The 27,688-nt window shown below is 39.0% G+C and overlaps 1 protein-coding gene across 1 annotated transcript in view; it reads left to right on the plus strand.

The window, feature by feature from the left end:
* Window positions 1–5,678: 5,678 nt before the first annotated feature.
* The window catches only part of PRSS12 (serine protease 12), a 41,971-nt gene continuing 19,961 nt past the window's right edge, over window positions 5,679–27,688 (plus strand). Inside the window, exons 1-7 of the mRNA XM_015276362.4 lie at window positions 5,679–6,360; window positions 15,217–15,355; window positions 17,579–17,757; window positions 19,569–19,719; window positions 23,892–24,070; window positions 24,693–24,834; window positions 25,713–25,909. Of these exons, the coding sequence (XP_015131848.3) occupies window positions 6,018–6,360; window positions 15,217–15,355; window positions 17,579–17,757; window positions 19,569–19,719; window positions 23,892–24,070; window positions 24,693–24,834; window positions 25,713–25,909 (1,330 nt within the window). The 5' untranslated portion in view covers window positions 5,679–6,017. The remainder of the gene's footprint in view (window positions 6,361–15,216; window positions 15,356–17,578; window positions 17,758–19,568; window positions 19,720–23,891; window positions 24,071–24,692; window positions 24,835–25,712; window positions 25,910–27,688) is intronic.

A 27,688-nucleotide genomic window follows, 5' to 3' on the forward strand; every position in this document is an offset into this window, starting at 1 on the left:
TTTCCTAAATTGTTTCCCCTTGCTAATTCTAAAATATTCTTAGCAATGAAATGTATTGTCCATACAAATGTACATTTGCACATTTACACAGATCTTAATTTTTCAGTCTCTGCATTTAGATAAGATGTGCCTTGCTTATACTAGCTACTCATCTCTCTCCTAGTTAACAAACTGCAACATGCAATGCCAGATTTACTTCCTATTCTAGGCATCAGGAAATAAAGCAACACTGCTGCTGTATTTACACAGCTGTGCTGGTGTATGCCTAATCTTGCATTTTAATCTCACTCCCGACTCAACCAGTATTTTTGTGGCATTGCACCCTTGGAATCTGCCAAATGGTCCTTCCAGGAGAGGAACATAAAGGTGAGGTTGCTCCTGCTGCAAACACCATCACATTGCCGAGGCATGAACAGGACTGTATGTGGTGCTAGTTCATGTGTGTGACTGAAATAGTAGCAGTAGCATGAACAAATTACACCTCTAGTCATATCAAGTTCTAGATACTGTACACATTAACCTACCTTACATGTGGATGCATTAAAGTATTTGGATATGTATGTATTAAGAATGGGGGTACTTACTTGAAAATTAGAGAGCTAAACTTGAGAATTAGAGCTTATACTGACCACAACTGTTTTGTTTGTTTGTTGTTTGTTTGTTTGTTTGTTTAAATAAATCAAACGAATATGGCTATATTTCATTGTTATCCAGACAACCATTTTCTCCCATGGAAAACTGGTAATTTTAAAATTGTATCTAGTTACTTTAGATGTGTCCAATTATTTCAGTTATCTCAGCATTTTTTCATTTACTACATGAAACAAAAAGTGTTCATTTGTTCTGCATAATTTAATTTACCTTTCAGTTTTAAATGTATTTAATGCCTGTCTGTATAATCCATGCATGGCACAAGTATACCTACATATCGAATTATTACAGGAAATTAAGATACATATTGCCTTATAATATGAATTTTTCTTGTTGTACAAGAAAATATTTAACACTTTGAAAAAGATTTTTCTATGATCTCATTACTTTGAGCACTGCATTATGTGGTAATGGAAACCTCATCAATTACAGGCTGTTCACTTACATCCTGTGTAATGCAGGGTCACCCTATGGACCTTATATATAATTACAGACAAAAGGCCTATTCTCTTCCACATAAGCACGAACCCAAATTACTTTTGACTCAGACTTGGCAGGACTACAAATCTCTGCTGCTTGTGTTTAATAAAAAGAAGGAGACTACTGAGTAAAAATATTTTATAAGAGCGCTGACTTATACCCCAAAAATGTTGACTCATCACAGCACCCACTCTGTAGACCATTTTCAAAATGGAAATCTCCTTTGTGTGATGTCTTGCTTTCTCTCCTTCTAATCCTCATTTCAGACCCTGTCTGCTGCTGGTTGATCTCACTCAGTGCCCACTAGGTCATGTGCATAAGTTTTTCCATTGATTGCAGTGGTTGATCTATTGGCCCCAGCATACTTGAAGATGTGAAGAAATAATAGTAAGAAATTATTAGGCTAATGTTCTGAAAATTATTTCAGTACATATGATGCCTGGCTGTTTGGCTACATTCTCTGCTTTGTACTTGCAATTATTTCCTTCTTATGTATTGGTACTGAAGTTTCCTCTGCATAGCCTGAAGTCAACCCTTGCTCTGATCTTTCACATCTGCATTGCTATTTGACTCTAACCTGGTCAAGAGGGAACAGAAGAGGATTTAGGTGTATCAGTGGCAGTAGGATGGGAATGGCTCAGTTCTTCATTTGTCACTTGTATTTTAACCGAATTCCACCAACAGCTGGAAGTGCTCAGATTTCTAAAACCTATGCTGAGAGCATGCTGTAGGAGCGATTCTAAAATAAAGGTAAGTGGCTTTACTGCATACAGGAAGAGGCTAATCAGTGAATTCTGATATTGATTTAAATAGGAGTGGAATTAGGCTGATTCTCCAGCTGAGTTTCAATGCTTGGTATTAAATGTTTTCCAAATGCAAAACTACAGAATTTTCACAAGTTTAGTCCACAGATCAGGTATCTTTGCTCGTCTGCAAGAACATTTTATTGGAAATTAGTCCCTATTAGGTCCATAGGAAAAAGGAAATTAGTCCCTATTAGGTCCATAGGAAAAAGGAAAAAAGGAAATTTTTGTGTAAGTTTAATTTTAACCCTTGCTTACATGAATAATCCATGCTACTGGTGTAGTGTGGAAGTGTTCCTTCTATTTCTATTTTTCAGGTAATGTAATGAATCTATGCACAGAAATGCAGCATGGATTTTTTTTTTTTTTTTTTTTTTTTTGAAGTAGTCATATTATAGAGTTCATACTTATAAATTATTTATTTTTCATTGTTTTATCAACAGTTCAGTATTTGGGCTGTCAAATATCAGCAGAGAAAAAAGTAACCAGTCCTGTGGAACCCTGTGGAATTGTACACAAATTAAAACCTGTTCTAGTAGATGATTTCCTACAACTGCCCTCATGGAAGTTTTCAGATATGTAGCACAGATTGGCAAACTGTGGTCACGAGCATTGATCCAAGGGCTTCCACAGAACTGCCATTGATAGGTACTACATCTGTGCATAGGGAATAGGAGGTACAATCTAAATACTAAGCATAAGCATTGGAAATGTTTTGCAAAATGGAGAATTGCTATGGACCTCAGGTGAAGCCAGTTCATCCACTCTAAAGTCTTAATGGATTACTTTCTTTACCAAGGTAAAAAGATAAAAGCAAGCCTTTCCATACAAAAATGTGTGTATTATTAAACACAGATTACTAACTTTAAATCCCAAATTGCTGCTAAAGGAGTATCACTAGCACTGTTTCCAAAAATGTATTATTTTCGCAACACTCTGTGACAATTTTTCTCCCAAAAAGCTTATATTCTAATGTCAGGATCAAAACTGTACTGAGTTTCCAAATCCATCGAGACCTTCTGAGGTTTCCTTGCTTATTTTACCAACTGAGCAAACATAAGCTTTTCTTTCCTTTTCAATTCTCGTTCAGTTTATGAGTGAGTTTCAATCTGTTTTGTATAGAAGAACCAAAACATTTTCAGGTCACCAAATGCACCAAGAACATCTCATGTTTGGCATCTTTTTAAAAAGGATCCTTTCTGTATCAGGGTAATAAGTCTTTATTTCTCCATTGTAAACACATGAACGTAAAGCCTATCCTTAAATTATAATGCGGTTTCATTTTAGACACACTTGTAATTCTCACCATTATTTTCAGTGATATCCAAAAGAATCAAGGTTCTGCAAATCACACTGTCTGTCCATGTAACTGCTGCATTGTCTATGCTTTTTCCCAGTAGCTGTTGACCGATCCTGGGAAATGTGACAGAAGTAGAAGTTACAGAGATAATGAACTTTTACAAGTGTCATAAAGGTAGGTAGTCAAGCAGATGACAGTGATTTTAAACATGGTACCTGTAAGTTGCAGGAAAGTGACATAAGCATGCACAGTTCAGACACATGAGAAGCCACAGAGTCCCCATAAGTGAGAGATGCTTATAAATGGTGTAGCCAAGACAGGAGCAGCAATCAAAGTGCTGACCGTACATCCTGAGAAAACCAGACTCTATCAGTTACAGTATTTATTAGAAAAGTCTTGCATACTTAGTGTCTTAGATGGAAGATAAACTAAGTCCCTAATTTGGATGCATTCAAGGCCAGGCTGGATGTGGCTCTGGGCAGCCTGGTCTAGTGGTTGTTGACCCTGCACACAGCAAGTGGGTTGAAACTAGATGATCATTGTGGTTCTTTTCAACCCAAGCCATTCTATGATTCTATGATTTGTAAATTCTTATACTTTCTGTAGCATTAGTAACCTCACATCCTACTGAAAGCTAAATTATTGTTCTTAAAACAAATTAAGGCTCACTCTCCTTATGTGATTACATCAAAAATAAAAATTATGATAAAAATTAAAATCTTCAAGATTGAATCTGTACACATGGATTATTTGATCAAGCCTGGACCCCCTCTTGGGAAAGGGATTATTATGACAACCACTCTTTTCTTCCCATTGCATCTTCTCTAACTCTGGTTACTTCTTAGTCTCACCTGTATAACCCCCTTTTCTCCCCTCCCCCGTTTAGGTATCATTTTGTAACCTCCCTTCATAAGCAGAGTTCAATGCATGTGAGATTCCTGCAGGCCCACACACCTAGGCGAGACAAATGAAATCAGAATACATGCATAAGCACCTGAGTCAAAGCTTTGCCTGAAGTGTTTTGCAAGATTCATCACTCTCAACTGCTCTCTCCCTCCCATGCTAATCAGCAGAATCCTGTCTCTTCCAGGCAAGAAGGGGGGGAATAAAAGAGCTTAGGTCAGGGAAAATGAAATTTAGCTGTTATTGTGATGCCAAGAAATGTCAGCTAAGCAATGAAGGTAGCCCTAACCAGGTAGGCTGAGCATACTTTTAACCAATCCTTCCAAAGGATAAAAGCAGCTAACTTGTCACAACAGCAACAAATTTTCAATTAAAATTCAGCCATAATGAGTTGCTTTCAGGCTAATGTCTTGTACATATTCTTTTTTTTTTTCAAAGACAAACTGAATTTTCACCAATTCTAACAGTTTCTAAACTAACGAACATACATAAGCATGGATGATATCCCAGAAAGAACAAAGAACCCGTGTATAACATCCACACACAATTGCAGTGGACACATGCAGTAGCACAGTTATTGTGCTACTGTAGAAAACCCAGCAGAGTGTTCTTTAACTAGGAGTGATTGAAGTACCAACTATATTGCTGCAATAATGCTTTAATCGTAGCTCAGTGGAACTAAAACAAATCCAAGTATCACCAAACACTAGTACTTGCCTTTCCTTAACACTAGAGCTCATTTGTATTTATAAACAAAAGCCTTCAGCCCCTTCTGAACATTGTGAAGGCTGCTAAAGGAAGGCCCCTGTTTAATGGATGGCACCCATTAAACACGTGGGATCCCTTACATGAAGAAAACACACTCCAATCTTAGTTGTAATGCAATTTTGTGGCAACACCAATAAGCTCACCCAGATGAGTGCTTCTCAGCCAAAAACATTTGGGGAGAAAATAGATCCTCTGGAGAGGTGAACCTAAAGCTTCACGCTACAGACAAGTTGGTGACAAAAGGGTGTGCACTCCATTAGGCAGTCAGACGTGGCAAAATATGAACAGCATCAACAGTGGTAAATTAAAAAAAAAAGCAAAGAACTCAAGCTGAGCAATGTGAGACAGAGACAAAACGGAGCGCTGGCTGTGCTGGTGGGAGGAGGAATCAGCAATGATCAGATCACGCAAAACTCCACGGGGTTTTGGAATAAGCAGATTACCATTCAGAGCACACGGAACTGGGATAAAACTAAACTCTCCCAGACATCTCTCTTCGCGGCATTTGTTTCCAGCCCTTTTGTTTCCCGCAGACCTCTCAGGGGCTCCCCGCGCCCTTCTGCCCCCAGCCGCGCCGGCTTCGCTGACTCGCTGCCCCCGCCCGGTCCGGCTGTGCCGGCGCTCCCTCTGCCCTTTGTGAGAGCGTCAGAGAGGTCGGGGGGAGCCCCAGCTGCGGGGGCACGGCCCCTGAAGAAGGTGGCTGGAGAGGAGTCCCACGCGCGGGGGAGAAGCTTGCGGGGGGAAAACGCGGCGGGACGGCGGGCAGCAATAAAGGCGGAGGACGGCGGGGAAACAGGGATGGCGGAGGAGCTGTGGCGCCCGGGGCTGACGGCCGAGCTGAAGGCAGGCTCCGGGCCGGGCTGCAGCCAGCGGGGTGCTCTGGGCGGGTGACGCGCGGGGCCGAGCGGCGTTCGGGAAGGCAGCGGCAGGTAGCGGCACACACCGCAACGGCCGCCCCGCTCGCCCTTCCCCCGCGCGCAGGGGAGCCGAGAGGAGGTGGCGGGGGGTGCGCGGCAGGGGGGATTAGCGGGACGCCGCGGCCCCGCCTTCCCCCTTCGCATCCCGGGCGCGATGAGAAGGGGAGATGGACGCGAGCCGGCGGGACTGGCACCATGACATTCGCCGGCTTCGTGGTGGCGCTGGTGCTCGGGACGCTGCCCGGAGCTCGCGGGCCGGGGCAGGTCTCCGCCGGCCTCCCGGCCGCTCGTGCCCCGCCGCACCCCCCCGGCCCACCTCCGCCGCAGCCCCCCGCCGGCTGCCCCGCGGGGAGCTTCGCCGCGCCCCAGAGCCCCTGGCCGGCTGCGGCGCCCGCCCTTCCGCGGCGCGGCTCGGCGGGCAGGGTGCCGCGGAGCCGCCGCGGCTCCTGCGCCCCGCCCGGCGGCGGCGGCCGACCCCGGTGCGGCCCCGGGAGCGGCCGGCGCCGGGCGGAGGGGGGCCGCGTCGACTGCGAGCGAGGTGAGCGGGGCTGAGGAGCTCGGGCGGGAGGTGCGCGCGGGGCTCCGCGTCCCGGAGCGCGGCGGTGGCGTCGGCATCCCGCGCGCGGCTCCCCGGTCGCGGTCTTTGGAGGGACTGCGGGTCGAGGGAGGGGACGAACGCCTTTCGCCTTTCGCCACGGTGACAGCAGAGGGTTTTCTCAGAGGGGGTTTTAAACTTTTTCATCAGCAGCTGCACCGGCAAGACGAAGGTACCACGTCGTTTTATCCCTGCGTTATGTTAGAACTAGGCGATTCGCGTGCAGAAACGGTACCCTAAGCGTTCAGCTAGGTAAGGCTGGCATTCCCGTCTTGTAACCGGGCGCACTTCTCTGGGGAGAGGCTTGGTCGCCCTCTCGCTCTTTTTCTTTTTACATTTTGAGATAACGGGGTTTGCAAGTTAGCACTGGGGGCTGCGGGCATCTGTGAGCCCGGCCCCTCACAAACCCTCCTAACTGAACGCACTGACTGTGGTAGAAGTTTTCGATGCATGAGGACTGAGCAGCGATTCCAGCACTCAGCCCTCAGCTTTAAAGCTCATCGGCATTGGCAGCCCCCGCAGAGGGGGGTGTTCATTTACCGCCAGGTTTTGAATGACTTTCCTAGAGGGAAACATATTTTTCTGCATCTCTTTGGTGTTATCTCCTACCTAAGAGTTCTGTCCTGTCTGTATCCATACTAAACATGGTCACACGTAACTGTTGCAATGAAGATAAAGGCGCTCTCCCTTGTTGCCATTCCCCTCACACATCTTATAATACATAAAGGTTGGCAAGGGATTTACTATTCGTATTAATAATTTTGTTATTCTCAGATCTTTGAAGATGACAGATACAGTAATCCTACAGTAATCCTACAAGACATATCTATCAGACGCACGACTGAAAAAATATAATTTGAACAATGTGATGAATTATACGTATGGGTATAAACTATCACACGAAGAGCACATGGAGGCACCGAGGTCCCTGTTGTTCAGCTATGCTTAAAAAAGAAGAAAGCGGCTTCTGAAGCCATGTTCAAAGTCAATGCTGTACTCCTTCGAGAAGACAGAGTGATGTTATGTATTACAGATGTTTCCTGGGAAAGAATACCAGGCAGCTGATGCCATGGTGGAGAAAACAATAACTAGACTAAGATGAAAAGAATGCAGAATATTTCACACCCGTTAACTGGTCTCAGATTGGAAAAGGGTCCCACAGTTGCTTCCCTAATTTAGTCTATCATATATATAGCTTTTTTTTGGAATGTATCAGTTTGGTTCCCAAAGTACTTTGTAAAGATTTTGGACTTGTACATCAGAGTAAGGATTAATGTATCTTTTTATTGCTAATAACCCAATTTTACTCTAACTTAAACGAATTCTAGAATCCCCTTTACGTTTGGTAGGAACTTGATCAAGTAAAAGATGCTGAAAGTACTGCATGATTTGGGTTTAGCTGTGTTTCTTCACTCATTTCAGATTGTTTCTTGTCTTTCTTTGCCCAAGAAAAAGAAAATCCAGGTTAGCCCTTGTTAAGGTAGAGGACAGAGCTATTGAACAGTAGGTCATACTTTACAGATGAAAGGTTCTGTTTCTGTTGGACTGAACTGTGAAATCTCAGTGGCTTCAGTGGGCCAAAATCTGTCCAAGAGTCTTCGTGGAGGTGATACCATTACAGAATGCAGTAAGTAGCGTCAGGTGGAACATAGAAATAAGTCCAGCTATTTGCCCCCAAAAAAACCATTACTATAACTTTGGTCCTGAAGTATGCTAATTTCTCACAAGAAGAGAAGAAATGCAAGTATGGCTATGTTATGATGCAGTTTTTAGCTAGAGAAGGGCAAACTATCTTCCTGTCTCTGTTGTTTTAGTACATGTGCTGAGGAAACCCGCAACCAGTTTCAGATGCCTGCAGTTACTAAATACAATACTGTGTTCAATGCCTTAACTGTAAATCTCCTGGATTTTCTAGCTTAGATATTATAACTAATGTGCAAAGTTAAGTGGCTCAACTTTGCTCATGTGTCTATATTAAAGTGCTTCATGTTTTAACAGTAAAGCTGAAAAATTAAAAAAGAAAGAAAAAAGAAAAACCTTTTGCAATTATACTAGACAGTACCAGCCTAAATTCAGTTTAATAGTTTAATAGCTTTTAGTGTTTCATTTCCTTCCTTCTAAAACGAGAGACATCTGGGTAATAGTTCTCATTCATGCCTTGAAAACAAGTAAACCAAATGCAAATATACGTGAATTATCATGATTGACCAAGGAAATCATAAGGGAAAATAAAGGAGTCTGAGAGTAAGCTGTACTTAGAAGAACCAGCCTAAGTCCAGCAGAATTTAATATTTTAGGTACTGCTAATAACAACTTACCTGTGCATACCCTACTCATGCTTCAGAAAATGAAGCCCACAACACACAATGTTTATGGGGCATGTAGCTGCAGTATTCTGCATGATATGTTGTAATACATCTAATTTAAGGCTCTTTGAGTAAGTTACCTATTTTTCTTCATTTTACAAAGAGGAAACAATAAAAGAAAATTTTGCCAGTGGTCACAGTACCAATCAGTGTCAGAAATGGAAGTAAAGCACACATCTTCAGAATGTCCAGACTTTCCATTTAAATCTCTTTCATCACAGAGTGATTCCACTAGTGCCAATCAAACAGTGCTTCACTAAATGCTTACAGGCAGTTGATGGAAGGTATTTTGGGACTTTTCTGTTTCTTAATAGCATAGGGTTAAAGGAAAAATTAAGCGTGATAGTCTATTTTTGCCTTCTAAGGCTGAAGCTGCTCTTCTGGAACCATTCTTATTACAGCTGCACAGCATAAGACCTCCTAATTTTCTACAGCTCTGTACCATATAAGACAATTGCAGTCCTTTAGAGGTTATTGCATTCCTAAAATTTCAATTTACTTTTTACAAAGCCTTAAGCCATTGATCGTTGATATGATGAACCTCACTGCTGCAGAAGAACCAATTCAGCACGCTGCACACTGAATACATATAATATTTATGAAACTTCTAATATAAGATTCTCTGAATATTCTATGTACTGAAGTTCTCATCTTGGATCTTTAAAAGTAGTTCTGACAAATGCACCATTTTTCAAGGTTAAACTACCAAGAGAAAATAGTTATAATTTTAGACTGAAAGGGCTCAGGAAAGTGGTGGATAACAGCACCAATCACAGGGAGCACCACCCGTAGTTTTGCTGAAGTCAACAGGGATAATTTCTTTGATTTCAGCTAGGCCTGATGCCAGAAGGGAAGAAGAGCATTCATTGATTTGAACTGGTGTTAGATTGGGCCTACAATGCAGATTAATTTTTTTTTCCAAATGCCTCATGTAAACCAATAAATCCAATTCATTCTGAAGCTGGGACAGACTCATAGTATTCTGAATCATCCATTAGTGTTCAGAAATACTACAACTTGTAATATGGTTATGTGGGATATAGAGCATGTATCAATGGGACATCCTTATACTTGGTATTAATTTACACCTACCCAATTGACTCAAAGGCAACAGAGATGGTATATCAGTGCAGGGCCTTTCTTTGGCACTGTCCCATGATGTAACACCTTGCAAATGAAAGCAGAAATAACATTTGCTGTTTTTACAAATTTCCAGAATTTGAATACTACTTTTGCTTTGCTGCAGACCTCTGATTTGAGAGCATGTAGCACCAGAGGGGAAGGCACAAGAAACATCTACTTCTGATCACTCTTTTAAAAATCTGCATTTACAGCTAAGCTACAAACCTTTGAACACAGGTGTTTACAAAGAAAATACTGGTACACTTTCACCATGAACACCATAAACCCCACTGCTGCAGTACTTAAAGCGGGAGTGGAAGTGATTCTAATTCTATGTAGAAAACAAAATAGGGTTTGAAGTCACCCCACATTTCTAGGCGTGGGAATGATATAGCAGAAGAGGCCAAAGGACCACTCATGCTGTCTACAGCACAATTCCTTTAAAGTACTTCCCCTTTGTAGAGTTAATTAAAAGTCTGCTCAGTGGTTTTCCTCTGCCTTTTTTTTTTTTTTTTTTTTTTTATTACTGTGTCTCAGCTTGTGCCTATATGGCAGGTGTTGCAGAGCAAGTCTCAGCAGTACTCACTAGATACCCTTACTTCCTCCCATTTGCAAGTATAACTTAATCTCTTTTAAACAGTGATAGCAGATAGGAAAGATTCTGATTTGGGCACATACTAGAGCATCTACAATTACTAGACTGTGTGTAAACAACTTGAATTGACCATCAGTTATCTCGGGTAAAATATAATTAAAAGAAATGCATACATTTTTGAGTGTATGTAAATGAATGTGCTTCTGTGAAGATGGTAGATAAGTATTCTTCAAATGGGGCTGAATGAACACTGTTCACAGTGTGTGTCCTAGAGCTGATTAGTAGGCCTGCCTTGTGCTTCTGTGCCCTTGTCTCTTCATCCCCCTTGGAGGTGCTCCTTCATTTTTCTGACCAGTGCTAGAAGGGTATTGAGAGCCATGGGCAGGATCCCAGTACTCAATGGACAAGGGAAGAACCACTGATGTCATCTATATGGACTCCAGTAAGACCTTCGACATGGTACTCCACAACATCCTTCTGTCCAAATTGGAAATATATGAATTTGATGGGTAGACTGTTTGATGTATGAAGAACTGGCTGTAGGATCCAGTCCAGAGAGTGGCAGTCAATGGCTCAAAGTCTGGATGGAGACTTGGTGATGAGTGGTGTCCCACAGGGGTTGGTGCTGGGGCTGATACTCTTGAGTATCTTCATCAGTGACATCGACAGTGGGGTCAAGTGCACCCTTAGCAAGTTTGCTGAGGACACCAAGCTGTGGGGTGCAGTCAACAAACCAGAGGGACAGGATGCCATTCAGAGGGACCTAAATAGGCTTGAGCAGTGGGCCTAGGTGAACCTCATGAGGTTCAACAAATCCAAGTACAAGATCTTGCACCTGAGTCGAGGAAACCCCCATTACCAATACACACGGGGGTATGAAAGGATTGAGAACAGCCCTGCCAAAAAAGACCTGGGAGTACTGGTGGATGGCAAGCTGGACATGAACCAACAATGTGCCCATGCAGCTCAGAAAGCCAATCATATTTTGGGCTGCATCAAAAGAAGCATGACCAGCAGGCTGAGAGAGATGATCCTGCCCCTCCATACTGTGTTGGTGAGGCCTCACCTGGAATACTGTGTCCAGATATGGAGTCCTCAGTACAGGAGAGACATGGACATGTTGGAACGTGTCCAGAGAAGGGCCACAAAAATGATCCACAGAATGGAACACCTATCCTATGAGAACAGGCTGAGAGAGCTGGAGCTCTTCAGCCTGGAGAAGAGAAGGCTGTGAGGTGACCTGATAGTGGCCCTTCAGTATCTAAAGAGGAGCTATGGGAAAGAAAGCAACAGACTCTCTAGCAGGGTCTGTGGTGACAGAAAAAGGGGAAATGGCTTCATGCTTGGGGAGGGTAGATTTAGGTTAGATATAAAGAAAAAATCTTTTACACTGAGGGTAGTGAGGCACTAGAACAGGTTATCTAGTGTTGTGGTTGATGCTCTGTTCCTTGAGACTTTCACAGTGAGGCTGGATCAGGCCCTGGGCAACCTGATCTAGCTGTGGCATCCCTGCTCACTGCAGGGGAGTTGGACCAGATGGCCTTCAGAGGTCCCTTCCAATGCTAAGGACTCTACGATTCTATAGTTCTAATGTTGATCAGCTTGCAATTCCCTAAGATCAATTTGCACATGAAACAAATCTATGCTTCATTATAAAATAAAAAATATATATCTATTGGAAAGGAAAAATAACCTACCGAAGCACAATGATATATTTGAGTTCTGTTATGTTTTATGAGGTATCCATTTTACTGTAATTAGTTTATCTCATGATCCAGTAAAATAACTGCCAGTAGTCCAAATACCATAACATTCTGAATAAGCTAAAGAATAAATTACATTTTCTCAGTAATTTGCTATTTGATTTGCTCGCTACGTAATTATGACTTATCTTGCGCTAATACATACTTCAAAGCATATATGAAACACATAAAATATTGTATCATTTACTTTCACTGGATTCAGTGCTAAAATACTGAGCAAGAGCTGGACTGGACTTAGAAAAATACTAAACCACCCTTCAGAGATTTTTCAATTCTGAAACTTTTGTTAAAGAAGCGGGGAGGAGGGTTACTTACTGTTTTCCTTGAGGAGTGAATGCTAGATTTTGCCATGGGTAGTTTAGGTTAGGCACAGCTGTAGGTATCAACACCATCCTAGAAGAAGAGTAGTGAGTCAGTGTAAACCAGCATGTTAAAATTAGTTTTATTATGCCATATATTCAGTTAACTCTAATAAACACTAGACATAATAAAAGGTTAGATGCTACCTACCTGTAAGAAAAGGCTTTCTCTCAATTTCTTTCTAGATTAAATTACAGTTGACAACCAAGAATATTTTAAATTTATTAAAAAACTACCTTTAATAACAATCTTGTGTATCTGGTTCTTCATTGTATTTTCTTGCGAGACAAACACAGGTCTGTTATGTATGTTGCTATCATTCATAAAATGCTGGTATTCCTATAAGCAGCTGCAAATCTGCAGGAAAAAGGTAAATCAAAATATTTTATTGAGATATTACATGATTAAAAAAAAAAATCCCTCATTTATTAATATTTTCTCCTAGATCTTGTCATAAAGACTCACAGAAATAAGGTTCTGTCCCTTTCAATCATTTTCCCTTCCTTACTTACTAATACCCACCTCAGTAGGGAGCAGAAGTCACCCAGAGTTCTTTGGGGGAGTTGGCAGCAGGGTAAATCTGTTTTCTTTGTTTAACAGTACGTGTCCACAGGTCTTCATGCTTTTTAGATTTTTTTTTTCCATGAACTGTCTATCAGACAGGCAAAGGATTTCATATTTACTTTATTTTTAATGATTGGGAAAAGACATGCTGATGTGCAAAAACTGTCTCTTGTATCATCTTTTATTCTGTGTACAAGAATAATTTTTTCCAGTGTTGTCTCTGGGAATTCTGCAAATATAGAAAGAGCAGTGAGCCATGTTCTGCCATGGAAATCATGGAAGACAGTTTTATTCTTCAAGTACTCCTTAATCTAAATATTTTCATAGATACATGTTTAATCATATAGTAGCATGTGTATAATGTGTACTCAGGAAACTGTGCTGATGCAATAATTGTGCAGGACCTTAAGCAATCATGTACAAAAATAAACTAATTTTTGAGGATGACATCTTTACACTCACTTTCTGGAACATCAGAAATCACTTTGCTATGACTGAAATTGATGTTTCAATTGATGATAATAGCCTACTCAAAAGTCAAATGAAGAGCAGGAATAAACAAAATTCCTGAACCTGTCTGTATGTGACAGAAAATCATGAAGATTAAAAATATAAAGACAGAAAAACAAGGAGCAATATGGCTTTACTGTTGCTATAATTAAGCCATTTATAGTCCTCTATGCTGAATGATAGCACACAATGTAACATGAGTTGAATAACTTTTGTTTGTAATTTATTGCACAGTAAGTACTGCTGAGAAAATAGAAGGCAAAAGGAACATACAAAATCAAGTTTGAGGTTAATTAATTCCTCGAGTCCTTTGGCAGTCATTTGACTTGGCAGTTTCATAAACTGCACTGAACTAAATTAAAACCAGAACACAATCTGTGTGAAAGCTGAGAAGTAAAGGTCGATCTACCTATTATTATTGTTATTATAATATACACATACATGAACACATCACCTGTACAAGGAAGGCAGGCACAAACACTGACTTTTCCCTCCTACTGCTGAAAACCCTGCAAGCTGGATGATGATATAGCTTCTGATTTTAAGTAGATCACAGATGAGAGGCAGATGGATTAACTGAGATTTCAGGCAATATTAATGCATGCAATTAGGTTATGTTTTATAATTTAACAGAAATGTATTCTTTCCTGTTGGACTACTGTTCTGTTAAGACTGTTCTGCTTCTGTAGAGTTACATCTGTAACCAACTTTTTCACACCTTTAAGTGACACTTGGCTACATTCAATAGCAGATTCATTTTGCAGCTCAAGTACAAATACTGTAATATAAGAATGCAAAATCTATTAATTTATTGGATTTGTCTGTTGTTGCTCCCAAGAAACAGACTTATTTTTTCCCACTTCTTTTAGAAAATTCCTAATGCGTTTTGTCTGGGAATTTGCTAAAGACCCCTCATGAATTAATATAACATCATCAAGTGTTTTTCTGTCTGAGAACAAGTCTGAACAAATGCATTCTTTGGCTAAAATAAACTACTGACATCCATGACAAGCATAATATTACATGGGTCAGAGCAAAAGCTATGCGATCCATGTGGTTGTTTTCCAATTCTTTTAAGCTGGATTGAATTATGTAGAAGATAAAAACATATCACTCATATAAATTTTGCTCACTTGGGTAAACAAGTCTGAATATTTATGCATAGTCTGTACATTGTTTTGGTGGTTAGACCTTAGCAACTAAGTTGTAGCATCAGAAGGATCAGAAAAGTGATGTAGCTTCACTGTAAGAAGCAAAATGTATTCCCTATGTAAGGAATAAAGTTATCTGCTTTTGTATATTACTGTATAAGAACGTTAGACATGCCAGAGTACTTCTTAGAAGCAGCTTAACCAAAGAATGCAAAATAAGGTGGTAGTACTTGAAACAAAAATTCATTCTGCAGAGGGAAAAAACATATTCAGAGTCCAGTAGGTAGGATAAATTATCTGAGACATGGAACATCTTGGAGACCTGTTTTTTTGTTTGTTTGTTTGTTTGTTTTGTTTTGTTTTTTAAGTGTCAGTGAGACTCCAAGGTGGCAAGAATGAATTTGAAGGTACAGTGGAGGTTTATTTGAATGGAGTCTGGGGAACAATCTGTGGCAGCCACTGGGACAATAATGATGCAACGGTCATATGTCGACAGCTTGCACTTGGGTAAGTTTTTGTCTGAGTGAAAATTAGTGGACATATTTTAATGACATTACAGTATAAAGGGGAATTTTTTCTTCCTTCAACTTTGTTGTATTTCAAAGAGGTCAGTGTGAAAATTAGTATTTTGTTTGAAAGCTGCACATGGGATCTGAAAAGGAGTGGAGGGCGGGTAGATGCTATACTTTCAAAGTAAAACAAATTCTGCTTTAGTAAGCTTCCAGGAGATGTCCATGAGGAGACGAATATGAAGCCTGATCATGTGAAGCCTGATCATCGTTCATATGAGACGATATGAAGCCTGTTGCCTATATAAGTGTCAATTAAGAGTAGCTCTTTAAGTTACTGCATCTGTAAAAATGTAAATGTGGTCAGAATTCACTTCTTCATGGTTTCTTATCACAGGAATATTCCCTATTCCCAGGAGTGTGGTGTTACTCTGGTAATCATCCTTTATATCCTGCCAAAAGACAGCTGGGACTCATCCTAGATTTTTGGGAAATGGGGTATTTTTGCTGTGCTATCCTCATGCAACTAGGTAATCTGTATGGTTTACTTTTAGTGTTACGTATTGATAACTAAACCCAAAACCATACAACTTTTACAGCTTTACATTTTCATGAAAACATTTTACAGAGTCATGGTAATATTACACAGATTGAAAGTCCCTGCATTGTGCTAACAGCTCACTGTCCTTATTGACCACTGTTTCCCATGGCTATCAAAGTGGATTTAATCAACAGGACCCTTCACCATAATTTGGTCATTCAGGTCTAAATAATGCCTATAGTGATGCTACAGTTGCTATAGTAAGATGGAACTGAGGAAAAGAAGAAAATGTCCATATCCACAGGAAGTTTTAAAAATAAAATGTAATTTCAGCTTCTAGAAAATCAATGTCATCTAACCTAGGCAAAGACATTACTTGACTACCCTCCCCCCTCACTACTCCATTCAGTTTGCAGCTTCTCAGTAAGCCCCAAAGTAGAGCTGGTTTATTGCCTTTCTAACATTTCTTACAGTTACATATCAAAGGAGTGATTACATTTGCTACAAGCAGCAGGGGGCTAGTATACCATACTTGCATTATGGTATTCTTAATGATTATTCTACTTCTTAAGACTGCAAGCCAGAACAAAATCTAAGCTGTTTTATAACGTTCAATTCTAATCTGGACATACCATGCCAACTTAAAAAATATGAGGATTAGACAGGATAAAAGTTCAGCCATCTGGAGGCTGTGATTTTGCTTATGACTTGAGCTGTCTACATGCAGTGTCCCCTTTCCTCATTTTAATTTATTTTTGCCATTCATACCCATACCTATACCATTCCAATAAACGTTTCAGTTGAATATGACCTTATTAGAAAAGTAGTTCAGTGGTATGTGTGAATGGCTCGGTCTTTTCAATAGAAATGACTTGAATCTGAGTCCAGGCCAAAAAAAACCCAAACAAACAGTAGTTGAAACTTTATATTTATGCTCTGTTGAGTGTTTGATAGAAATTTGGATCTGTATAGCACAAGGTGAATTCAGTAGGTATTACCAAGGTTTTTCAGGTCCTTCCATTTTTCTGCTCCTTTTGATTTTACAATACTGGGATGTTGTTTTTAATTTGTTTTTGTTGGGTATTAGATGGAAGATAAGAAGATTCAGAACAGTCTCTTTGGATTCAGTCTGGGAAGGAAAGGAAGCTGTTTATAAATGTTCAGGGTGATGGAGGGTTGGATAGATGGATGGATGGACAGGTGGGAATGGCCATGGTCATAACCATATTCCATGCCACGCACATGTGCTGAGCACTGGCTAGTGCTAATGGAATACAGGAGAGGAGAAAAATGAAAGGCCATTGGCACTATCTGCTGTGGAAGTATATCTGCAGTGGGATGATACTATAGTTCACCTGTGGTGTGGGAGGAACCACTGTACTGATTTTTGCTGTCAAGAACTGGGAGAACAAGAGTGTGGCTGGCCCTGGCAGGGCACAGGCCACTGTACTAAAATATTCCACAACTAAATGGCAAGATCTGGCTTACTCTGTAACTACTTTGTGCAGAGGACTGCCTGAACTGTAAGAAAATGTGATGATTTTATACTGTTAAGGAATGCTCTTTCTTTTCTACCTCAAGGTTTTTACCTGAGAACCACGAATGAATAGATTTCACAAAGAGATGTTTCATTCCCTTTCTCCCCAACTCAAATATCCTACCTGATTATTTTTCTTACAGTGAAAAAGGTACATCAAAACACATACCATTTTCCGAACTGGGCCTTATTCCTGTTTACTGGAGTGAAGTGCGTTGTCGTGGCGATGAAGAAAATATATTGTTATGTGAAAAAGACATCTGGCAAGATGGAATATGTCCTCAAAACACGGCAGCTGCTGTTACATGTAGCTCTTCCCTAGGTAAAAAAACAAAAACAAAATGTATGGTTTGGCTAACTCTTTACCTTATTTAAATGCAAGTAATAATAATTAATCACTATAAAATTAGAAAAAAGAAAACCTTATTAGACTTTTTGGTACAGGAAATTAAACAGGTTGACTCGTAGCACCATTACCTATTTCAAATTCCTCTATGCTGTGCAAGCTTCAAGTAGCAGAACGACCTTTTACCGTTCCATAATCAAGAAGCAAAATGTTGCTTTGAGATCCAGGTTGTGAGGAAGGGTGAAGCAGCCAGGGACCTCTGTCTGTAAAAGTAGGATCATTTCCCCCACATTTTTTACTTCCTTAACTTTTTTTAAAAATCATCATCATTATTATTATTATTTTCTTTGTTAGCTACACAAGCTACATATCAGTTTGTTAGCTTCTCATGAGTAACAGGGAAGGACATCAGTTTCACCCAGAGGCTAAATGTGACTTTGGTACAGAAGTGTCTGATGAATGTTGACCTTACATTCTGTGAATGTAGCTGTCACTGCAAAAGGAACTGTAAGGTTTTTGTCCTATTTATTCTGTGTACGCTTATAACAACAGGTCTGAGGTCTCCTACCAGTAGATTGCTACCTTACACATCACTTACATAAGTCAAATGATATTACCAGAAAAATGTATTGATAAGGCTTTTAATATATTTCAGATTATTTTAACTGACATGATAAACAGTGTCTAAGTAGGCAGTTATGCTGTCAGATTTAAGATACTGCTGACTTTAAGGATGACTCTGCTGGCAGTGACATTCTCTTCAATTGTAACCAAAACATGAATGGCTGCTCCCAGCACTGTGCTTCCTCTCTTCTCCTACTTGCATTCCTATCCAAAAGTAGACACACTTATGTCCTACAGCTCTGCTGTTCATAAGGAATTTCAATAGATTACTTGGAAAAATATATTTTTATTCTTAATTTAGAAAACTATAGTGTAGATGGAAGATGAATCCTTTTTAACCTAGGAAGGAAGATGAAGGACCACAGCAAAAGAAACAATTTCACCTAAAGAAACTGAAATTTATAAATTAGTAAATTTTACTTCTAGATCATAAGGTTTTCTTTCTGCTTATAGACTTATAGACTTTTGTGCTTTTCAGTCACAAAATAGATGAAATAATAGCATTAATTGTTTGGAAGACATACACAAAAAGTGAATCACATTGTGAATCATTCAAATGTTAGATATGGTGAAACTCAAAAATAACCTTTTAAATACAAAAGTGACTATTTTTTTTACATGGTTTTAGGCTGTTTCTATTACAGTTTTCTGTAGAAGTGATGCTTCCAAGAAAATCTCCTGCTGGACACAAAACAATTAATTTTTTGGAAAGGCCAAAACATGAGAAATTCTATGTGATTCATTGTGAAATTCTACCTCTGTGAAAACTAAATAATTTTTTGCCTCTTACTTACATATTTTGCTCTCTGGGATTAAGCTTGTATAGAGTTGACTTTGCCCTTACTGTTAGAAATGCAATTCCACTGCCAAAGAGTAGTATTTAGCCTTATGGTCCTAAGTGTCTGTGAACATTTTGACACATAAGTAACTCAGATCAGCATGCCTTTTTGTTTGTAAAGTATTTTTCATCTACTGAGAGTGGACCTTAGAGGAACAAATTTCTAGCAAGTTTAATTTCTGGTTTCCCATTGAATTAAAAAAAAATAATTGTAGTTCTTGAGCAACATCACAGAAACCACCAAGCTGTCTTTTTTTTTTTTTTTTTTTTCTTTACAATCAGGATAACAAAATGACCATTTCCTATGTTCCCTGTTTGATCATAGCCTCTGTCTTTACTCCGATCCGGCTGGCTGGTGGGAACAAGGCTTATGAAGGAAGAGTAGAAGTCTACCATGCTGGCCAGTGGGGGACTATCTGTGATGATCAGTGGGATGACGCAGATGCTGAAGTTGTCTGCCGGCAGCTTGGCCTTGGGTTTGTTTTACTACATATTTTCTACTCCAGCAGCAAAGCAGGAGAGATAGTAAGACACATAGCCTAGAGTTTTCAAAAGATGCTTCTTTAAAACTGCACTAATACTTTGAAGCGTGAACGACAGATGTTTTTGGAAGGGTCAGATACAGTGCCAATACTTTCAAGTCTCTAGAACTTTGATCTATCGGATCCATTTTTCAGTTGCAAAAGATATGGTATACGATGTAAACATAAAACAATAAGATAGACAAAGGATCTTTCTTGGGATAAATTCTGAATGTTTAGTGAACATTCACTACAATTTCAGTAAAATTTCAATCAAAAACCTAAGGTGAATATGAGGAGGTAGCTTTCAGTATTGAAATCTTTACATCCATTCTACTGAAAAGTCTAACAATCACTTTGTTTTGGAGCAAGAGCACTGCTTTGATGTGCTTTTTGACATGCCCATGAGAATCAAGGTTTAAGCCATAAGTCTCAGAAAACTGTCAGTTTGCATGGACTGAGTAGATACTAGCTTGAAGTTTTGACAGTTAAAGTTTTAAGCGATTCTATCTTAACTAAGAATGATCCATAATCTAAGCCATAGCAGCAGAACAGGATTTTCTTGCTCCTCTTCTGAATAGCCAGGGGCAATTTTGATACCACTCAGCAAGTAAGTATTCAGTACTTGAGAAAGATGCTGCAGAACTGGGAGGCAAAGAGGAGAACTGCTGTGTCAGAGACAGAGGAGATGAGGACAACTGGGATGAAAGGCAGAAGAAAAATGAGGAGGATACTACACTGTAAAGCTAAAGAGGAATGAGAGATTACTTCTGAAACAAACTGGGATGAGAACTAAGCAGGTCAGTGGAGAGGAGACAGGAAAAGAACTCACCCGCTCAACCCTGCTGAGATTACAGCGAATTAAAATAAGCTGGCACTGAAGGTAGCCAGCTTTGTGGTATGAACAAGTGGCCTCCAGAATGTGTTCTTTTTTTTTTTTAACCTGAAGCTGAGGCCATGGACTCCTGCTGGTTCCATCCAAATTAGCTCAAACAGGTGATATCTGTACAGCATTTACAAAGCTTCTAAACCTGCTCGTGAGCCATGTAGGAATCAACATGCTCCTCTGATATCATATTTCCATTTTCCCTAGACTATTTTCTTTTCACGTCTAGGGTTATTGTGTAAAAAACTACATTAAAAGAATTTTAAGACTGCAGAGAAAGGCATTATACGTAGTAGCATCATGTAAATACTGTGTAATATCAGTTCAGCCCTCTTGTATATATGATTAAAGATATGATCATCAGTTATGCTTTTTTTTTTCTCCAACAGGAAACTTCCCTAATTTTTTGCACCAAATAACTGGTGTTGATGGGTTCATAGCTATTCAATAGTTCTTTGAATCCTCACCATACAGAGTGTTTTCAGGTCTTCATTAGTGCACAACCTTCAGTCCATGCATAGAATAGCTATATAGGTATTTCTATATTCCTGACCTATTCAATTAGGAATGCCTTTTATAAAGCTTTTTCTGCTTTTGAAATATAATTGAACCACCATTAATAATTGGGAAGTAACTATACTACCCTTAACATTTTTCTATGGTAATGACAAATGTCAGGCAAAGTCAGCATATACTGAAATACTGATACTCAAGTTAAATGAAGGTAACATCATATACATATAAATATTCCAAAGTACTATCATCTTAAGAACTACTGGTAAACATGGCTTTCTGTTATAAGCCTGTAATATATATAAGGTAATATTGATAAAAACAAGTATCCTGAAAGATGTTTCTTCAGTTGTTACTCAATTCTACAAAAATAGTCAGAAGTGCTGAGAACTCACAGGGCCTATCTTGATATACTGAAAGATTGAGACATGCTTAAATATAAATTGGATAGCTAGATTTCAAATAAATATTACTCTTAGTGTATCCAGTACATGTTATTTCCCTAGTTTACTGTATAGTTACACACATTAGAAAGTTAGATAGTTAGAAAAGTGGCTATCTGTGAAATGTAAGAGATGGAGGTCTTGGCTCTTATTCCCATTACCAGCACTGCAAACTACAAGTCTTCAGTGAATAAATGCTACATATAAAGAGGCATTGCTAGTTAACAAACTAGAACAAAGAATGGTAAGGGCAATTAGGAAATCTTAGCAAAGCTCAGGGATCTACTGAAATCTTCTGAAATTCTTCTTAGCAACTCTGGAGGAAAAGGAAATTGAGGAAGATCTATGTTAACACATTATTTAGAATTAGGAAGGTCTTTCTGAAGAAAATGTCTAATTAAAAATTTTTCTCCCACCCATATATGCACACACATACCAGAATGCTAACTTCAGACTGAATTTACTGATTTGCCCTGATAAACCCCTGGAAGAAAGCCAAATGTGTTTTGCTAAAATGTCACTTGTTGGGTGCTCGAGGACATTTTCGTTTTCCTCAACTGCTTCTCTGATGCGATCACAGATTACAACTCTTCTCCCTACTGAGTAAATATGATTTGTTTTTTGATATTTTCCACATACTCCACTACTTTTAGAAGGCATCTGGTCATCAGAGAAACAGCCTGAAAGTTCACAGTGCTTTTTCAAAACTGACCAAGCACTTTAGCTTAACAACATTAGAAACAAATGTACTTTAAATACATGAATGCAAACCACAGTATTTAATTTACCTTTCTCATGTGTGGTTTTACTTGCTGGGAACAAATAATCTACACAGCATCCACCACAAGTACTCACTTCCTTCCTTTATACAGAACTTTTTTCCTGATCCTAATTTAACTTTTTAAAGCCTATTCTTGTGGCTATTTTCCCCACACTCTTGTTACTGCATTATTGTAAATTTAGTACTGTCTTCCATTAAACAAGAAATAAAAGAGATGGAATAGATTTATACAAAGCAATAGAAATGAAGCCCACACCTATCTAAATCCATATATGGATCGATAAGGCACCACCTTAAAAACATCAATTAATGCAACTTCCATGAAAAAAAACCGACAGCAGTGGAGAATTCTAACACCCTACTGTAAAAGCCTGTAAAGAGTTTGAATGACTACATTCTGAAACAAAACAGTCAAGATCTGACACATTTTCAGTACAAACTGAATATACCTCTCCTGCTAGGTGCTATGTAACAATATATGGCTGGTTGCAGAAAAAATATATTTTTTTTAACTATTACTTTACAGTCCCACAACCAAAGTGTACCTTAAACTAGTCCTTTAGAAAGGTAATTCATTGCAGCCAAAATTTAACTACACCCCTCATCTTGCTAGTTGAAAAAGAAGACAGATATTGGAAACACTCCTACAAATCTAAGCTGGATATACATACAGAGAAACCATCCAGTGAAAGGAAAACAATCCATGACAAAACATTCATATATGACAGACACAGTACTTTTCCAAACAGAAAAGGAAAAATCCTGACAGCTCAACAACTGTTGAACACTGTATAATTTCTGTAACGCTGAATTAATGGACTGTCTTCAATTCATGCAGGTTTTTGTGTTCAGAATTCCCTACGCTGACAAAAAGTGAACAACAAATGCAAGGACAGTCACTGGTCTGCCTTTTGTTCTTATTTCTATGATTAACGTCATGCCATTGTCAAGTCACTTAAAATCTTAGCCATGTTTTTTAAATTACAAGAAGTAGAACAGTCAAGTTTATCTGCTTCAGCCAAGTATTTGAGGTTTGTTTCATGGGCTTCTGAGGCCAGCAAAGCAAAGTAAGTCACTGAAGAAATATATAGGATTAATACATATACAACATTAAATGAAAATTACAGTTAGAACCCTCATACCCACTTGTAAAGCTACAATCCCTTCTAGGAATGGTATTCTTAAAAATGAAGAGATAGAAAAGGAAAATGATGTAAATACGAAACAATAGGATTTGATTTCATAAGCATATTGAAACTAGAAATGTTGCAATGGCATGTCTAAGTTCAGCTGTTGCTGAACTTCAGCTCATAATGAAGTTGACTGTAGAAGCACACTGCAGTACAGATGAAACACAGGCTGCAGTCAGTTACTCCTGCAGTATATTTTCAGGAAGTCCCATTTACTATTTTAGAAGCCAGACATACAACATTTCAGCTGTTTCCATTGCCTCCAAGACCCTGGCTTACTTGTACTTGTCTCAGTGTTTGTTACCTTTTGACAGGGGTGCTGCCAAGGCATGGAGCCAGGCTTACTTTGGAGAAGGCTCAGGCCCTGTGCTGCTGGATGAAGTGCAGTGTACAGGAAATGAGCTATCTATAGAACAGTGTCCAAAAAGCTCTTGGAGAGAACATAACTGCGACCACAAAGAAGATGCTGGTGTTTCCTGTACACCTCTCACAGGTAGTTCAATTACCAATAAATACACAAGAAAGGCAGTGGCAAATGCAGAACTGACAGCACTGGAAAGAGAATTTTTAAAGTTTGCAGATGCCTAAAGCCCCTCAGTGATAACACATTGCAGCAGTATCAAAAAGAGTTGGCTGTTGCCTGTGGAAATTTTACAGGTATAGAAAATCTCATTATTTAACACCAAGCCTTGGTTCCTTTGCAACATCCGAACTGCCACTTACTGTGCAGTGCATGCCTTATCTGTGTATTGATTCTATCAGCATAAAAGCAATGGGAAATAACAATATATAAAGAAGAAAAGTTGTATGTATAAACAATGAAAGCACATAATTAGAGTCTACTTCTGTGAACTTGGCATGTAATGAGAACTCGGAGATCAACATCTTGCACTAAAGTGGCTGTGTTACTCAACACTTTACAACAACCTGGGTACACCATGGCATTTTATACATCTTCTCATTGAATGGCATCTAATGAACAGCACAGATATAGTAGTTTAATATTCTAATGAGGTGCAGTAAACGTAACGATATTCATTTTATTTCAGAACACTAATTGGACCTCAGAAAAACTGATTCTTATTTTTGTTTTTCCTTGCTTGTTAATGACACAGATGGTGCATTAAGGCTAACAAGTGGGAAAGGCAGTCATGAGGGACGCCTGGAGGTCTATTATTCTGGGCAGTGGGGCACAATCTGCGATGATGGGTGGACAGAGCTGAATACACAGGTGGCTTGCCGGCAGCTGGGATTTAAGTAAGATTATTTGATATCAGATATCTGACTCTTTGATTTGACAATGATGGTAGATATTTATGTGAATCCTGTATTCTTCAAGAGTCTGGGTTTTTTAAATATTAGCAGAGTGCTTCACAGAAACTACTGAGTTAAAATGCATTAAAATCTGCTTCCCTCAGTCTCCCTTAGATATTTATGGCCTCAATTTAGTTAGAGCAAAGAGATTCAACTCAGTCTGTAATTCAGCAGTCTTCATTCACTGAGTTCCTACCACTCATGTTTTTTGGCTAACCAATCTACAGAGAAAAAAATGATTCATTGTATTCTAGTTTGCCTATGAAAGTTTGATTATTCAAAATATTTGCTCATGAAACAGTCAGTAAAAATCAGATAGATTGTCAATGTATAAATCGTTCTGGACCTAGCTCAAAAACCTCCCACAGTCCTAGACACTGTTGAGTATTGACTAACATATTTCAGACAGCAGTCACTTCATACTGACCGTGTTCAGAAAAATACACTCTCACTGCGTAATTGTTATCTTGCCCTCACACTGAAAAAAGTCCAGACATTCAAATACTTCTGATACTAAGAACACGATTTAAGTATCAAAGTGAATGAGACAGATGTATATTTGATTGGGGCCTTAATCAAAGGTAATACATCCCGAAGTCTGCATTAATGTAACAGTAATTCCTTAAAAATACAGGTTACCAGGGAAAAAATACGTAGTGTTCTCATTTATTTTAATGCTAACTGAACCTGCTCAATCACGGTTATTACTCTCCACTGTTGACCTTGTGAAATCTTTATTTGTCAAGAAATAATTTACTTCCTTTCTAGTGCTGAAGTATTACATGCCCTCTGACCAAAACGTATATGTATTTGTTGCATAGGTATGGAAAAAGTGTGCCTGAGAGCTCCTCAGAAGGAAACTCTGGTCCCATCTGGTTGGATGATGTCAGCTGCTCTGGGAAGGAAACAAACCTTCTGCAGTGCTCAAGGAGAGAGTGGGGAAAGCATGACTGCAGCCATCAGGAGGATGTCAGACTCATTTGCCATCCAGATAACAACAGCCATAAACTCTCACTTGGTAAGGCATCTCTTTGGTAACATCACAATGTGAGTATTGCTGTAGGCACATATTCCAGAGAAGGGTGCTCAAAATCTTACTGTTTGGCAGATGTGTACAAAGACAGATGAGGAAGGGGAAAAGTTCTCTTTTCTCTTGAAGATCATAAGTAATCAGGCTTTGTTTCAAGGAACATAAACAGCCAGAACAATAATGATCATGATCAGAACAATAATGATCATGATCAAAATGAATTTCTAAATTAGCAAATTCAGATTCCAGAGATAATGTTCTCTAAATCTTTATCTTCATTGGATTTTACATCGATTTCACCCTTACTAATGGTATACTGCTTCGCACTCAGCAATCTGCAAGTTCTAAGGAACTGCCCCACGTTTTGGGAAATTGGAGAGGAATCTGTGCATTGAAAAATATAAATCAATAGTAGATGCCTCTATGACCTTACATTCAGACAGTCTGAGAAAAGAGATAGAGAGAAAGTAAGTTCAGAGAACGGGAAGAAATGGTGAGAAGTATGAAAATCTTTCTGTATTACTATGGTCTGTCATTTGGATTGTGCCTGGGTAAGTGGCTCCCACTTACTAACACAGGCAGAACGATACTAAACAGATCAAAGATCCAAACATCATGTTAAAAAGCTGACTATGTTGTATGAAGAAAGATGAAAAGACAGATAAGAAATCAGAACTAAATAATTACATAGAGGTATTACAGATCAAAATATATACACATGAATTCCAAAGATTTCTAAATTCACATATAATTAAACAAGAATTACGGCTATCAGACATGTAAAATAAAAGACTAGAACAATTGGGTTACTCATCTGTTCTAACAATCAGTTTCTCTTTCTTCCTTTTTTTTTTTTTTAATTTGATGCATACAAATTTTGTAACTTGTCAGTATGTAAACTTTGACAAAACTGTTGCCAATATTCTTTGAAATTTAACCAAGTATATTCTAGTCGATTTTGGAGTTAGAATGAACAAGAAAGCTAGTGGAATGAGATTCACTGCTTCTACTGGAATCTAATGGATTTGTATCCCCGATTTCTTGAACTTCCTTGGAAATTATAGACTGAAGGCTTATTTTGCAAATTAAGACAAGGATTTACTGCACAACATTGCTACATGTTCTTATAACAACCAGCACTTCCACATGCACTTTTTTTCTCTCTCCTTTTTTTTCTGGCCTTTTCCTTTACAGCCTTTTGACCTGTAAGAATCCAATGAATGTTTTATATTGCAGTACAGTTCCATTATGTATTTTATGATGACGCTGTATCATATTTTGTAGAAAAAGATTTCCCAGACCAAAAATAACAGGAATTCAAATAATCACGGCTGTCTTTACAGATGCAAACCATCTGTGCTGCTTTGCTTAAGTTTCTATAAAATACAGTCTTAGCTGAAGTAGGTCCAGTTCAGTTAAATGCATCCATATGGTAGCATTCTCACATCTCCCATTACCGGAAAGTCATATTAGTTTTGTGCTCATAAATATATGTGTGCTAAAACACAAGCAGATGAGATAACAACAAATCAGATATAATGTATCACGAATATCTCAGGCCTCTAGCTGGGTCATGTAATATGCACCTAAATCAGATCCTTCTAGAATAACTCATCTGTCATGAAGAGGGAGTATCTAACTTTTCCTGACTGGACAAGAGACGAGGACATTATCATTGCCCTTCACTTTCTAGCACTTGAATGAAAGCATTTTTTCTTCCTCTAAGGATGAAATCAGTTAAAAATCATGAGGAGATTACATAATTTG

This window comes from Gallus gallus, chromosome 4, assembly GCF_016699485.2.
Source record: "Gallus gallus isolate bGalGal1 chromosome 4, bGalGal1.mat.broiler.GRCg7b, whole genome shotgun sequence".
In the NCBI taxonomy this organism is placed as follows: domain Eukaryota; kingdom Metazoa; phylum Chordata; class Aves; order Galliformes; family Phasianidae; genus Gallus; species Gallus gallus.